Raw genomic sequence first — 17163 nt, 5'->3', positions numbered from 1 at the left:
TAGGCCTCTTTAAGAAGTTAATCAAGGGATGGCCTCTTTAATTAAAACTCAAAAAAAAAAAATCAAACTGGGAAGGAAGACCCTCAGCCTTCCTGGCCAAAAGAGAAACTATTATTATTTAGTATTTACATTCACTCTGTGCTAGGAGGGCAGGGACCTACTGTCCAATCTATGAGCTCCAGGGTGAGCCAGGTCCCTATGTTGATATAGTACCTGGCTAACCAGGGACTGATCATGTAGCAAGATATGAAATAATAACACAGTACACTTGTCTTGCATTTTGACCTGACAAGAATCTTATGAAGAAAGTCCTCTGATGGACTCATGACCCACCAGAGCAGACTCAGAGCCGTCTTAGCTTGAACAATTTTCGTCCACATTTTTTCTGTAAATTCTCCACGGAGGTCTCACCCAACAAGCTAGAGGGTGTCCTCATTTTCTTTAGTATTTTGCAGACATAACTCAAGTTGTCTGTTAGCCCTCACTCTCACCTTTCGTGATCATTTGTCCTGGATGAGAACTTTGAGACTGGCTAGGGAAGGAGGCCCACGTAAATGGGAGGGACTTGCTCAAGATTTAGCTGGTGGTGGAAGGAGAATTCAGGGGGTATCTAACTACCAGCAACTGTGTCCTTTCTGCCACTGCCTTCCAAACAGCATGAGACCTCAAAGATCTAATTTGGTGCCTCTATCCAATCCTAGAGATAACTGAACAGTGCTATACCAATTACCTATAGTCTATAAAGTTACCTAGAACCATTTTGGAGAGACCCTTCAACCAGCTTTTCAGATGTGACTCAACAGAAACAAAAGGAGGAACATTGTATTTATTTACTTATAGGTACCATCTGACCCATTATACCCACTTCTGCTAGCTGTTGTCAAGCGGCACTCAGCATCTTCCATTACAGCCACAAAAGTTAGAGGCTCAGGCCCCCGGCGGAGACTTGAGTAGAGATTAATGTGTCTGAGTTTATTGTACAGGTTCCAAAGGGGGCCTGTGTTTGTTTAACACTGACTGCCTTTAATAACCAACTACAACTTGGAAGACTCGTCTAACGGCCCCTTCCCACAAAGCAAACTTTCAGTGGGCTCTTAAAACCTTTTAATGAATTCTATCTCAGGATTCCCATTCCTATCCTTATCAGAGCATCAAGCAGGATGGCAAAAGGTTTACTGCAAGAAAATTAAGAAATCAGATCTTTTCCTTAATAATGGGCTTGTACCTCACATGAGTATTCTAGAATACTGTCCCACTGATTAAAAATCCTTCCAGTATGCTCCCCCACCAACATCCCAGGACTGAAGTCTGTCTTACTGCTATTCACAGAGCTGTAAGAAACTAAACTCTCCATTTATGATTTTCTTATTGCTCCATCATAGCATGGAGATGGCTGTGGGTTTTCAGAGGCTGAGTCAGGGGAAGGCACGCTCTGGCAGGTCCTATAAAGTTGAAGAGCTGTGAGTACGGGCCCAGCAATATACGATGGTGTTGAACTATTGTTAGGAGAGTGATCTGGCTCAAAGAGGCTTCTCATCAGAAGACTGGTCAACAAAGGAGGACTTTTTTTTGGCTATGGCAACTTGGTTAAGCCATTTAAGCATCCAGGGACTCAGATCTTTGTCTACAACTATGACTTTTGGGACTCTATAACCAATGTACTTTGTACATATTTTGTTTTTACTTCTCTGCATTTATGTTGTTCCCTCCAAGTAATATATAAGCTCCTTGAGGGCAGGTGCTGTCTCATCTTTGTCTTTGTAGTTCCAATGCCTGGCACGTTCTCAGTGATTAATAAAAGATATATGAATGGAAAAGGAAGAAAAGTCTTTACCTGAGGTCAACATTATAACCTTATTTCTTAAACAAAAAAAAAATCCAAAAATAAAACCTTCCACCCCCAATCATGATGGCTTGGGGAGGGGAAGAGAAAGCACACTAAAAGCTTTTACAACAATCTATTTCTAAGACTTGAAATAATCTCTTTGAAAAAAGTAAACTGATTATAATACAAAAACAAAACGGTGGAGGTAATTCAAAATGCACACATTATTGTTTCATGAAAAGTGTATTTATTTTGCTACAAAACCAACCAGGAAAAAAGGATCCATTTGCTGTTTAGTTTCTAGAAAACTCATGTGAACCTGAAGAAACTTTGGGAAATGTTTACTTTTGATTTTGTCTTGTAATACTGATAATTTGTAGCCTAGGCCCCCTGGCTTCTGTTGGGCTTAACTGTCAGTTATAATCACTTTAAGCCTAAATGTTTATAATAAAAATGTAAAAGGCTGTATTTGTATCAGTCAAGGGATATAGTTTTCTGTGTTAAAAAAGAGGATAGGAGACATGGAAAAATCAAAGATTAAACTTTTGTACATGTTGTTCTGGGTCATGCCATTCGATCCAGTAAAACAGAAAACCTTTTCAATTTAAGATGATTTCAAAGTGTTTTTGTTTGGTCTTCAATAAGGGAGATCCTAGTGGCATATGCTGTTATGTTTATTAACAGCCAGATTCAATTTGGAAAACTATAATTTGCTACCAAGACCTCTGTTATGCTGGGAAATCACCTATTGATTTACATGGAAATAGAAAACAGTTTCTCTGTGCAAGGACTACTAGAAAACTGTCCTACAACTGCAAGCATTTAGTTCTCCCCTGGCCTGAGCGGTTGGACAGCCAGCTGTTTCTGACAATGGGCTGTGATGTCGGGGATCAGGATACAGGTTGGCTGCTGACTTTCTGGATTCTTCTCGCACAGAAACTCCTGGAGTTGGAAGAGGGCTTCGATCCGGTCCAATCACTTCACTTTACAGATGAGGAAACTGAGGCTCAGAATAATGTTTGAATTCTTAATCATCATCATTTCCCGAACAGGTCAGGGCATCATAGAGAACTTTCTAGGGGTTCTGTGGGCAAATCAAGGGCAGCGGAAGCAGACAAAAGTGGAGAGACAGGTACAAGCTGAGTATCTATAGACAGCAGCTTGTATAGGAATGCAGAATCACCAGGGACACTTGATAGGGAATTCCCTGGACCTAGTAGGTGAGTAGGTATAGACAATTGGCTGAGGAGGGGACCTGTGCCTAGGGGAGCATTCCATGGTTAGGAGAAGAAGCAGGCCCTAGGCCAGGGGTGGGGAACCTGCCGCCTCAAGGCCACGTGGATGGGAATTCTCTTGTGTTAGGTATAATTATTGGTGCTTTGCCCTTTGTAAAGCACTTCCTTTGCTGGTTCTGCTCTGTGCCCTAGCAGAGGACACCCTATTCTCGAGAATGGAATAAAATTTATTTCTGCTCCTTATTATAAATTTAATTGGTGAGGGTCTTTCATCCCACACAACAATCTTAGGGTCATTCCTTTGTGTTCCCCACATAAGATAGGCCATATCCTGATCTCATGCCTCTGTGGGCCCTCCATGCCTGAAATGAACCCCGCTTCTTCCCTCCATCTCAAGGAGTCTTTCTCTTCCTAGAAGACGGAAGTGAATTTTCTGCATGAAGCTTTTCCTGATCTCCTAGCTATCAGTGCCCTATCTCCCAAACTAACTTGTATTTAACTACTTGGGATATAGTAGCGTTGAGTTATTTTATAGTTATTCTCTACAGATTCAGATGTGTACTTCTTGTCTCTGCTCCTCCCCCGCCCCTACTTCATCCCCAAGAAACATGGGGCTGTGAACTCCCTTCTCATAGGGATTGTTCCGTTGATTGTGTTTGTATCCCCAGGGCCTAGCACAGTGCTTGGCACATAGCAGGCATTCAATAAACACTTGCTGACTAACTGATCCTCACTGTTGTCTGTCCTTGGATACCCTTCACTCCTTATCCTACCAGTGCTAATGCCCTCACAGCCCTTAACCCGGGTCACTTTCACCTTCTTCCTAGAGAAATCATGACACTGGACTATCCATTACTAATTCATGCTATATAATTCCAATTAGATTATTGCTGCATGGCAATCACACTCTGCCATGCTCCCACAAGTGGCTGCTTCAAATCTTCTCTCTTAAGCCTTGAATGACCTTCCCATTCTAGCCCCTTCTTCCATAGTGGATGATGACTTCATCTCCTATTTTACTGAGGAAATTGGAGCTATTGGTCATGCACTCCCTCCATCATCCTTATTCCATTCCTGAAACCCCTCCACATCTTTCTTCTCCTTCCCTCTTCTCCGGTCTCTGAAGGATAGAGAGCCTTTCTCTTTGCCAAGTCTTCTTGTGCTCTTGGTCCTAGCCCAGGTCACCCTGTCTTATCACTTGTTTTCCCTCCCTCTCATCTTCAGTCTCTCCCTATATACTGGCATCTTCTAAGTGCCTACAAACATATTCAGTTTTTAACCTATACTTGAATAATGTTCCTGTAACCTTGCTACCCTCTCAAACTCCCAACTAACATCTCTTCTCTCTCCCGCTGCCACACTCCTAAAAAGAGTTGTCCACATTTGCTGCCTTCACTTCATCATGACCCACTCAATCTCATGCAACTTGGTTTGTGACTTCAACACTCTCCTGAAGTTGCTCTCTCCAAGACCACTGCTGACTGCTCCACAGCTAAATCCCATTACTTCTAGTCTTCCTCAACCACTCTGCAGCTTTCTACTACTGACCAACTCTTCCTACTCAATGCTCTCTCTTTCCTATGATTTTGTGACACTGTTCTCTTCAGGTTCTTCCTAAGTTTATTTGACTGTAAATGGTTCATCTTTCTTGCCTGATAATTCTCCATTGGTGCCTTCATTTATAAAGTAATGCGGTCAAATTGAATGAACACCTAAGTTCCATTCTGGTTCTAAATCTATATCCTGCCTCCTTCAAATTCTCAATGCTTTGTTCCTTATCCCTTCCATGTAGCACAATAATATCTCTCTCTCTCTCTTTCTCTCTCCTATTTCAAAACCTGCTTGATGAACATCTCCAAATGGATATCCTGTTGACATGTCAAACTCAGAAGTCCTCAGTCCTCCTTGACTTTCTTCCATTCCCTCTTCTACCTATATCGATATCGATGACTGCTCAAGTCTCATCAATTCTCCCTCCCCAGTCTATCTTGCAATCTCCCCTTTCTCCCTAATGATATCCATCATCCTGACTCATGCCTCCATCACCTCTTACCTAGATGACTGTAATAGCCTCCAAACTGGTTTCCTGACTCTATTCCCCTCTCTCTCTGATCCATCCTCACCACAACTGCTAAAGTAATCTTCTAAGGCACAGTTTGGGTCATGTTGCTGCTCCTCACCCCAAGCCCCCCAATCCTTCAATGTCACTCCTAGGGTAAGAGAGCTCCTATAACTGGAACTTTTCTGCCTTTACAATCTGATTCCTGCATACTCTGGATTCCATCCAAACTGGGTGTCTCTCTCACCTCTGACTCCACCTCCCATCTCCTGCCTCTATACCCTTGCACAAGCTCTCACAGAATGCAAATATGAAGCTCCTCCTTATTGCCACATTCAGGACATAGATCTTTCTTCAAGGCTTAGCTCAGGTACTGTTTCCCCTGGGGGTGGCCCCCCACCCCCAGGCCTAGAAGCATCCCATGAGCCCCACACTGACCTCACTCTCTTCTTTTTCAAATTACCTTGTAATCAGTCAGTCAATGAGTATTTATTATGTGCCAGGCACTGGCTGCTGGCTATACGAAGAAAAGTAAAAGAAAATCCTAACTCCCAAGGAACTAACAGTTTAATGGGAGAAACAACAAGCAAATCCAACTATATACAAACAAGCTATATAGGATAAAGTGTAAATAATCAACCAAGGAAAGGTACTAGCATAAAAGGAGACTGGGAAATGCTTCTTAGAGAAAGTGGGGTGTTAGCGGGGACTTGAAGGAAGCTGAGTAAACTAGGGGGTGGAGATGAGGAGGGAGAGGACCCATGCATAGGGAATAGTCAGTGAAAACACCTAGAGTCAGGGGATGAGGTTTGAGCAACAGCAAAGAGTTCAATGGATCACAGAATATATAGGAGAGGGGGTCTTTGAATGCCAAATAGAGGATTTTATATTTGAACCACCAGAGTTTACTGAGGAGAGGGGTGCTATGATCAGACCTGTGCTTTAGGAAGATCAATCTGGCAGATGTGCAGAAGACAGACCAGTTCATCATGAGACTTGTGGCAGGGGGTAAGACAGCAGTTAGGAGGTGATAAGGGCCAGCATTAGGGGGATGGCAGTGTCAGAGGAAAGAAGGGGAGTCTGAGAGAAATGTTATGAAGGTAAATTGGACAGGCTCTAGCAACAGACTGTATATTGGGGGGGTGAGAGTAAAGAGTTGAGGACAACTGGGAGGGTAGTGTTACTCTCTAATAGGGAAGGAAGCTTGAAGGGGTGGGTTTGGAGAAAAGACAATGAGTTCTGTTTGGGATATAGTGAGTTTAAGATGTCTACTGGACATCCAGTTTGAGATGTCTGAAAGGCAGTTGGAGATGTGAGATTCAAGGTCAGCAGAGAGACTGGGGCAGGAAAGGTAAACTGGAGAATTGTCAGCACAGAGATGATAATTAAATCCCTGGGAGCTGATGAGATCACCAAGTGAAGTAAAGAAGGAAAAGATAGGAGGACTTAGGGCAGAGCCTGGTGGGACCACAGGTCCTTTGTTCTTGAGGGGGACCATGACATCAGGAAGGTGATGCCATGATGTGTAAGTGAACTGGATTTAAGTGAGACAGGGTTGTACAAAGTCACCAGCCTCACTTTCTCCTTTGGAGCCATCTAGGTCCAGTGATAAGATATAGATCAAGATGACTGGAGATGGTCCTGGATGCAGTGGGAGATCTTGGTCTTTTTAAGTTAAGGTCTTTCCCAGATCTCAGTTTGACTAAGGCAAAGCTTATTCAGTGATTAAGACTTAATAAGAAATGAGGCAAAAAATGGCCTCTTTAAAAAAAATCTGGGAGGTTTCTGGGCAAAACAGAAACTTGCTATTTACATTGTCTCTGAGCCATCAGGACCCAAACAGTGACCAAGTGAGGCTTGGGCTGGGACCTATTGTTGGCCAATCAATAAGAGCCAGAGTAATTTGGGTTTAAGGCATGATCATGAAGAAAGAAATCTAGCAGGTAAACCCCAAGATATCTTGCCAGGTTTCAGTGATCAGAATTTACATTCTTTTGGGCAGAGCACCTGCAGATACCTACTATGTACCAGGCATGGTGCCAGGCACTGGGGATACTCTATGTGGACAGAGGGAGAAGAGGGAGCAAGCAAGGAAGGAAGGAAGGAAGGAAACCCACAGGTAGTAGGTATGACCTCGAAGAAGATCCAGCAGGGGAGACTGAAAAGAAGCAATCAGACAGGCAGGAGGAAAATCAGGAGCAAACGATGCCCCAAAAACCTTAGCAGAAAAGAGTATCGAGGAAAGAGTGATCAACAATATCCAAGGGTGTAGAGAGATCAAGAAGAAGGAGGATTGGCAACTTTGGAGAGTGAAATGAGGAGGCTGGAAGCCAGACTACAGAGTTAAGCATGAGAGAAAAGGAAGTGAGGCACTTGTAGATAGCATCTTCCAAGTGGTTATGAAGTGGAATCAGTAAAGGAGAGAAGAGCTATGGGCTGTTTATAAGTGAAACTTGCTAAAAATAATTGGAAAGCGATTAGAACTATACCCAAGTACAAAGCAAAACCTCATTAAGTTGGACTCTACTAATTTAGAATTTGTGAGACAATTTGGACTGAGACTGAAATAAAGTTTACCTCTGTTTGGCAAACCTTTTCTTCAAAAAAGGTCAAATTGGGGAGGAGTTCAGATGTGAGGATAATGCAGATTAACTGTATGACTGGGTTGGGAGGAAGGCAGAGCATGAGGCTCTTCTTTGGAAGACAAGGTGTGCTTGCTGCAGGGGTGGGGGCCTCATGTGAAGATGGGCCCCCATGCTGGGCTTGCCCTGTGGAGCAGGCTATGTGAATGGCCCATGGGAAAATAGCATGAACAAGATTCCAGGAAGAAAAATTGAAAATATTTAAGAATATAAACAATTTTCAAGTACCGTCAAATTACTTTAGAAGTCTATGCTAGTTACAGATCATACTTGTCCACTCATCACAGAAGGACCTTGTCTGACTGGGAGCACGATCAAGTAGAGAAAACTCTGGTCTTAGGCTTGAGGGACATGGTCTAAGTCCAACAGCAGCGTATGCTGGAGACAGGACTTGAACCTGAGTCTTCCTGACCTGAGAATGGCCTCTGTCAATGGGAGTCAGAGTCAGCTGGTCTGAATCGGTAAGACCATCTGTCCCAGAATATTTTTTGTCATTAGTATAAACTAGATTGTGTTCTCTTTGAGGCCAGGACTGCTGCTGACTGCTCCTCCTTTCTATTTCCTCCCCCAGAAAGCTTCAGCACAGCATCCTGCACATAGCAGGTTGTCAGTGAATAATGGACTGAATTGTTGCAAGGTTTGCACTCTCAAGATTTACTCGTCATGATAGTGGTAAAGCATTCATATGGCAAGACAGACAATTCTCCATACTGGTTCCAATAGAAAAGTATGGACAATTAATAAAAGTAAAGCACAAGAAAAATAGAATTTTTAAAAGATTTCCTGTTACTAAACAATGAGTCTTTTTATTATATTTGTGTGCGCGTGTATGTGTATATACACGTATACACACATACACACACTTGGAAGTTGAAGCGGGGGGACCCTAAAGATGCAAAACCTGTTAAAGGGGAAGCTGGGAAGCCATGATGCATCAAAATCCACTACTAAGGAGCTGGCGGGGAGCCTTACTAAGAAGAAGGTGGCTAATGCTGCCCCATTTCAGGAGGACGTCCATTCTATGAATGACCAAAGGAACTCAAGACTAAAGGGCTCAAATGATGATGATAAGTTATATTTGGTAGTTGTAACCCTCTGACAGGCTGTGAAAGTCTATGTTTAACCACAAATTATGATTATACACTGTACATTACATACATCCTACAGACCTTGGGAATAAGCAAGATAAAATTTTGGCTTTTCTTTTGTTCTCATTATTGATATACTCTTTTTTTTTTGAGGGTCTCTACCCAATAAAAATTACTGTGTTGAAAGAGAATATATACATATATATTATACACATATGTGTATGTCAAAATGTTATCATTTGTTTGAGAATGGTTCCCATGGTAAAATTTGGATATGAAAAATCCTAATATGAAAATCCATTCTTTTGTTAGAGGAAGTGAATTTCAGTTTTATTTAAAGAAATGTGAATCTTTTGTTTGAAAAAAAAACTCAATGCAAAAAAATTCTCAAGAAATTTATTAAAAAGCAAAGTACTTTTCTCACTGTGTGTGTGGGTGGAGATTAATGGTACTAATTCTGTCTATCCAAAAGGTCTTTTAGAAAAGCTAAGTAAATTAGAAGATTAAAGGGACAATGATAAAAAGCCTGGTACCAGTGGCAGGACTTTTAAAATTAACACTATAAAAGCTAGAGCCACCACAATGCAGCGTATTTACAAATGTCGTGTGCTGTCAATTATTACACTTCATTACCCTCCCATTCTCCATGCCTGCAGTGATATTTAGTAATTCTTAGGCAGTTCTCTTGCTGAAAGTTTTTTGTTCTCTTTCTGGCAGCCACTGGAAGTACTTGTAGGACAAGGAGTACTCAAACAAATTTTACTCCTGCCTGATTGATTTTATTGCCAAAACAGGCATTATCTTAATTACTACAATATAGAAGAAAATAAAACTGCCAGCCTTCTTTGGCAAACAGTTTATTGCTAATTATTCTATGTAACAAAGTGTTCAAATAGTCAAAGCAGCATACACCAATGAAATAATCATTTCTAAGAAGAAACTAGAAACAGATCTATCTCTATAGGGTTATCCACATACTATTCTGCCTTTGGATGCAAAAGGCCAACTCATGCTTGAAAATTTAAAGATCAGACAGGAAGAAAAGAAAGGAAGTGGAGAATCTATTAAGAGTTCATAACAGTGGGTGGTATGAGTTTACATTGAAAGCTCTCATCTACTCTCTCAGATAAGCAGCTTATACTGCTGTCAAGTTGGAGTTTTCTTGGTAAATTAAATTAGGAAATCACCTGGACCATTTCTCCTGCTTCAATTTATTATTTTCTGATAACAGATGTTGAAAATTCTGATCAACTGAAGACTAGGAAAGACATTATAAATAAAGTCTAATGAGTTGATAAATGAAACAAAAATTTAAAAAAAGACTAAAATTTATAAACTATTAAATAATTAGATATTTCAAAAGGAGAAGAATATCACATTACTAAGATACAATAAAACAGTCCAATTTCAGAAGAAAAACTGAGTGAGACAAACATGAAATAAAAAGGAAAAAGAAAACCTCACTGGGTACAGAGAGGTTTACAAATGAGATTTATAAAACATTTAAAGAATAAATAATCCAAAGTTTTATTTAAGATTCTCAAGAACAGGAAGAAGGCACCTCATCAAACTACATCTATGAAATAAACATGGTCCTGATCCCTAAGTCAAGGAGCGATAAAACACAAAGAGTATTCTGGACCAATAACACTAATGTATTTACTTGAATATTCAAATTACTGATGTATATTAATGCAAAAAATTAGATAAAATGTTACTAAAGAAGCTACAGCAATATAGTGCCAAATTTTCATGATGATCAAGTTGGAACTATACCAGAAATGAAAGCATGGGCCAACATTAGGAAAATAATAGCATAATTATGCTAATAACAAAAATCAAATGATTATATAAATAGATGCAGAAAAACCAAGAGCTAACATTATTTGTAACAGTGAAGCCTTGGAAGCTTCCCCGAAAAGATCTAGGGTGGAGCAAGCATTTCTACTGTCTCCATTATTAATTGACACAATCATACAAATGCTGGTCACAGTGATAAGACAAAGCACTGGAGACAATGTACAGAGGTAAGCAGGAGGCCGATGATATGACAGTTTGCTTAGAAAACCCTAGAAAAAGTGGCCCAGGAATCACCAGGAGGAGGAAGTCATTCATTATTTAAAGCTCTATTGCTCCCCTAAGTTGAGCGGGAAGGGTCCCCCCTCCCCCCTGCACACACACCTGAAAAGAAGCAGAAGCTGTTTTCCATTTACGAAGATGAAGTCTCTCCCAGCAAGAGGAAACCTATCAGTCCTGAAGACCAGTGCTTAGATTCTGAATGATGCTCAGTGAACATCCATTTGTTCACCAAGTGAGTGAATTTTTTAATTCCTCCTTGTAAAAGGAGGATAATAATGCTTACGTGCCTAGCTCCTTATGTTGCTGTGACAGCTACAGACATGTTTGAGATGTGGCCCTTGCTCCCAAGGAGCTTACAGCCCATTACAGTGTGATATCAACTACTTCTTTGTAGTGGGATGGAATGAAATGTAAGATCCCAGAACTGCGTAACAACCATGTATTAAGATAAACAAGTGTAACTATAATGTTTTTACTTAATATCAGGGGAAACCTAACTGTGCAACTGCCTATCCATGCAATTAGTATCTCTGTGTTTTATAATTTAGCTGTTCTACAGGGCTGTGTATTTTCCCAAACCACAAAGACCCTGGCATGGGCCCAGGGCTCAGACACTATGCCACAGTAGGAGGTTCTGACATTTGCTCCTGGATGTCAGAAGGGCATTGGCTAAGACTTTTAGTATGTTCAGATACTGGGAAGTAGGATCTATTCTAGACAGAAATTTCCCTGATCTAAATCCCTTTAAGTAAATGGAATGGTTTATCTATGTCAAAGGAACTAAGAATTTATTCTATCCAAAACATCATTTAATCCTAGTAGAATATGACATTTCCTTTGGATATATAACAATTGCTGACCTTTATCTACCTAGTGTTTCAAGTCTGTAGAGTACTTTACACAGATTATCTAGTTTGTTCCTAGCAACAACCCTCTGAGGTAAGTACCAGAAGTTATTGTCCACATTTTACAGATGTATTTTTCAGATTTCAAAAAGAGAACATGAACTAAGTGATCTTGTGAAAATGTTTCCCTTTCCTTCTCTGGCCTTCAGTGTCTTCATGTGTAAAATGAGAGGCTTAAATTAAATTTGCTGCTCTGACATTCTGTAGTTTAGGATTCTCCACGAAGGGCTGGTTAGAGTTTATTTTCTCCTGGGCTCGTTCTCCACCTTTCCTGAAATGCCAAGGGCTGATTCAAGGAATGAGTTTTCTGAAAACTTTTTTGTACATACATTCGGTTACCTACATTCCCCTCTCAGCCCTGTTGCTGATGTCCCACTTCAGACACTATTTTGTTTCGGAGCTCTCAGTGCTTGGGGCCTCCTGGCCCTGCAGCATCCCTCTGCAGGGTCCACCTCACAAGGGGGAATTTTTCCTAGGGTCAGTGTTCCTCTCTTACCCAGACTTCAAGAACATCACCATCCAGTTGGGACCTTTCCCATAACCCCCTTCAAGTCCTCTTTGTGTGCTGTCATCTCCTAGTAGAATGCAAATTCCTTGAGGGCAGGGCCTGTCTTTATCTACAGCGCTTCCTTCCCTTCTCCCACCTACACAGACAAAAAAGAAGACTAAATCTGGCTCCTGAACAGAATACTTAATAAATATCTCTCAAAAAAACCCCAAAAAACCACAGCCTGCCTGTTAGTGGGCACAAATGACACTGGTGAAGGTAAAGGCTTGGTTCCTCAGAATACAGTCTCAATAACTGGTGCCTTTGGATCAGCCATTTTAGTGATGACGGTAAAGGAGAAACCAGCCTGGGAGCAATCCTAGTTTGACACTTGTTAGCTCGATGACATGAGTAAGTCCTTTACCCTCTCCAAGTCTAAATGTCCTCCTCTGTAAAAGGGAATAACAATGGAGCCTTCATAGATTTCTGAAAGGGCCAAATGAGTTGACTTGGTGCAGACTCTGCCAGCCTGTAAGCGCCAAATAACTAACAGCTATCATCACCACCAGAAGCAACAACTTCTCTTGGAAGAGGCTGAGGACAATCAAGTGCCTTATATGTCCACTAAGAATCACAATTCATTTATTTTTATATCAAAACCTGAACCTCAGAATCCATATTTTAATAGAAAATAATTATTTTAGAAAACTCTAGGCACCATGGTGACCTGGTACCTGGAATTTGTAGAGCCCCAGATAGGGTCAGCTAAGTTCTAGTATGTTAGCATTTGACTGCACCAACGAGAAAAACCAGCTATGGGCAGGACATGTGGCCAGACTAAACAACAAAGTGAGATGCGTCTTAGACCGGAATGCCAAGTAGGGACAGGGAAAGGTTAAGTATGAAAGAGGATAAGATGGGTGTCTGTGATAAGAACATTCCTAGGAAATACCCCCATTACAGAAGCAGTGAGTATATGGAATTGGCGCACACAGAAGGAGCCAGCGCTGGCGGCAGGATTGCAAAGTCCACAATTTTTGTCAGTTTAAAATGAGAGACAAACAAAAGACAAAAAAATGTGCTAATGAAAGACAAGACAAAGAATTTTTAAAAATGAGCTAAGTGAAATTATATGTGTGTGTGTGTGTGTGTGTAATTTATGACATTTTATATATAATAAAAACCAGTCCCCAAAGGCATGCATGCCAAGCCACTAGACCCGCTCATCCCTAAGTGCACTTACTTGTTGTTGACAGCGAAACACAGCTTGCACATCCCGTGTAAGACAGCTGTAGCATTCTGCAGAAACGAGGCAACTTTTGGATTCTCATCGACTGGGCCTTGTACGGAAAGGAAGCAGCCACAAAGCTTGTCAATGAGCCCAATGTTGACTACGTAGCTACAAGCAGAGGGGAAAATTGTATGTTACCAAATGATCCCAAGTTTGTTTCCCAGCCATGTCTGCATCCTCAGGGTCAATCTACACCAAAGGCAGGTTTCACATTCACAAATACATAAACATAAGAGGTTGAAGTAAAACAGATCAAATTACAATTTCCTTAAGTCTGGGCCTTCCAAAGTCCCAGGAGTTTCTGTTAAGAAATGGCTTGTTCCTTTGCCTCTCCGGAAACCACTTCTCAATAATGTGATGGACAGAAACACTGTATCAGCTGAAATGACATGTTATAATCTTCACCTCTATATACATACATATATGTTAAAAAGAAGTGTGTAAGAAGTCACAGTTTTCAGAGGACAGTAGTAATTCAGTAGATGAAACTCTTACTGAGACAATCTCCTAATGCTGATTTCAGTTTCTCATTGTTTTATTACATTACTATTAAGATGATAACCAGTGCAAGAATATAATTGTTTTTTATGGTATGAAAAATGCTAATCATCAAGCCTACAATTGTCACTTAAGAAGTCACTTTCATCTTCTCATTCCACTAGACAGTTCTCCAGGGCTGTTTAAAAGTCTGAACTGACAGTAACAGCTCTTTTATTAGATTAAAGAAAGCAGTAAGAATGGAAAATGATGCTTTAAGATCAGACAAAAGACTTAACAGATAAATCATTCTCTGCTCTGAGAACTCCAGTATTGATTCATGGCCACCGTATTTGAATTTTTAATCTGTATGAAAACTGGAGATCATATTGAAGAGCTTCCTATCTTTGGAGATGGATAAGAGGGTGGGGAGGTAAAACTGGCATCTTGTTTTGTACCCACAAGAGCTTTTGGATCCTACTCCCTATTTCTAAGAACCACCATCCAAACAAAAGTCCTCACTATTGTCCGACCACTGCCACGGCCTTTGAACCCATCCTCCTGGCTGTCCACACTTGTCTCCCGGAAGCAGGGATTGTGTCCTGTTGTGCCTTGGCTTAGAACCCACCCTTGGAGAGCTGCCTACCAAGGAGAGTTCAGACCCTTCAGGAATTTCAATTCAATTGAACTCAATACATATTTGTTAAGTGCCAATGATGTGTGAGACACTGTGCTGGAGAATGAAAGTGGCATTGAATCATGGTGAATGGAAGTTCTGGGAGGGCACAGACCCTGGTGTGTTTTCTCTTTGTATTTCCACTACCAGCACAGTTCATGACAATATGAGGGGCTTTGGAGAATCCTATCCCTCTCCATGTACTGCACCCTTCAGCGGTGGTCCGGCAGGACCGCAGAGTGAGGAGGGCCTGGGTTGGGGTCACGGGACTGACCCAGACAGACTGGTGACTCGTCCAGCCCTTTCTGAGGCTCATCTGGGGGTTGATGCTCTTTAGCTTCTCCTAGAAGTCTAGATCCTATGGCTTCTAGGTCACCTCACATTGTGTGTCTCTATGTCTAATTTCATCTGTGCTCTTGTCTAATCATCCCAGTTGTTTTTGATGAATGGGGCCAGGATTCTGGCAGTGTTTTTGTGAAATCCTGAGTTGGGTGGAGGAGTTTGAAACATGCTCTTTTTTTTTTTTTAAATCTGATGCATTTTTAGGGCTTTATTGGTGGGATCTGGGTTCCTCTAGGTTCTAAGATGCCATTATACCTTCAGGACCTCCCAGGACCCCATGCTTTGTTTTAAAATGTACAATAAATTCAATGCATTACATTCAAAGCTGTCCTGCTCTATGAGTCCCCCTTTGGGTTTCCTTCTGTTCTTTTATGTATGTGTTTTAACAACTATTTTTTTCTTTTTTAGAAGGGAGGAGGAACAACTCTATTCCTTGTCCCCTCTTTCCTCCCCCCTCCCCGCCCCCGCCCCGCCCAAACCTTTGTAACAAATATGCATAGTAAAATAAAACATTTCTTAGGGCCCAAGCCCTTGATGTGGCCTCCCCAGTACCTAAGGCATAAAAAGGCCAACTGGCAAGATGTTTAGTGCCTCTCAGTTGATGGGGCAGCTAGGTGGCACAGTGGACAGAGCACTGGGCTTAGAATCAGGAAGACTCATCTTGATGAGTTCAAATCTGGCCTCAGTCACTTACTAGCTGGGTGACCCTGGGTAAGTCACTTAACCCTGTTTGCCTCAGTTTCCTTATCTGTAAAATGAGCTGGAGAAGGAAACGGTAAAGTACTCTAGTATCTTTGCCAAGAAAACCCCAAATGGGGTCAAGAAGAGTCAGACATGACTTAACAACAACAGACTTCATGAATGTCCTAGGATTCATAGAAGTGGCAGCTTGGTACATGGAACAGAATGCCAGCCTTGGAAGGGGACTCAGAATCAGGAGGACCTGATTCAAAACCTGCTCAGACACCTGCAGACTGAGTGATGTTGGCTGGGTCCCTTGATCTCCACCTCAGTTTCCTCATTTATAAAATGGGGATAAATAATTGCACCTTTCTCCCAGGGTTGTCATGAAGATTAGAGATATCATTTGTAAAGCCTTTGCAAACCTTGAAGTGTTATAGAAACACCAGCCATTAATCTGTTAAATAGTGGGGTTGGACTCAGTGGCCTATTGGGGGGGGGGTCCCCTGGAGCTCTGAATCTCTGATTTCCTCTCACCAAACACACCCCTCATAGGGAGATGAGGGGCTGCTCTGGCATCCATTTGAACCAGTGTGGTATGCTGTCTGTGCTATCTTAAGTAAACTTTTTTTGTTGTTAAAAACAAACAAACAAAACCCAAATTCCTATGGTAGCTGTGCCTGACAATAAATGTCTCTTTCTGCAGTTTGAGGCCATCCCTTCTCTGCCAGGAGGCTGGCAGAATGTGTGGTTGGTTAATGCACTGATCAGCATTCTTAAGCCTTTAAAGCCAGGCTAGTGAAGAGTTTAGCTGAGAAGGGGGAGCAGAGATATGGAAGGAAAGTGTGACTAGGTGAGGGTTTTTTAAGGAGGAGACATGGGTATGTTTGTAAACAGCAGAGAAGGAACCAACAGATAGGAAAGACTGAAGATCAGTGAGAGAGTGAGGATGAAATTTGGGGTAAATGTCTGGAGAAGACAGGATTGCACAGGATCAGGTCTGGAATAGCCGTTGTGCTAAGTGGGACAGCAGGTCAGTTCGGGAGACCTAAGAGGTTTGCCTCGCTTTGCTGGGGGCCCAGCTGAGATTATGTAACATGAAGCTGCAATGGACCCAGCTCTGCTCAGCAGCAAGTGAGCAGGAGTGAAGGCAGAGGGCGGTGGGAGTAATCTAAAGCGGGGGTCTGGTGACATCAAAAGCAAGGCAAGGGATAGGAGAGGAGAAGAGAGTGTAGGGTTGACTTGATTCACCAGAGAAAGAAGGGGACTGGAGCTAGAGCAGTGCTGAGAGTCTAGAAAAGAGCCAGGGGATGGCAGGGCTGGAGGTCACAGTGTAGATGAAAAAGAGGGCTGGGATTGTAAGATGTAGGGAGCGA

At 41.8% G+C, this 17163-nt stretch overlaps 1 protein-coding gene across 3 annotated transcripts in view; it reads right to left on the bottom strand.

Annotated features, from left to right (window-relative positions):
* SCAPER (S-phase cyclin A associated protein in the ER) overlaps positions 1–17163 on the bottom strand; it is a 422044-nt gene that overhangs the window by 60909 nt on the left and 343972 nt on the right. For all 3 annotated transcript variants that reach the window (XM_036734646.1, XM_036734647.1, XM_036734648.1), the window contains one exon: positions 13564–13719. In XM_036734646.1, coding sequence (XP_036590541.1) covers positions 13564–13719 — 156 coding nt within the window. The remainder of the gene's footprint in view (positions 1–13563; positions 13720–17163) is intronic.

This window comes from Trichosurus vulpecula, chromosome 8, assembly GCF_011100635.1.
Source record: "Trichosurus vulpecula isolate mTriVul1 chromosome 8, mTriVul1.pri, whole genome shotgun sequence".
Lineage (NCBI taxonomy): Eukaryota > Metazoa > Chordata > Mammalia > Diprotodontia > Phalangeridae > Trichosurus > Trichosurus vulpecula.
The sequence above is the reverse complement of the archived record's forward strand: the minus strand, read 5'-3'. Positions and strand labels throughout refer to the sequence as shown.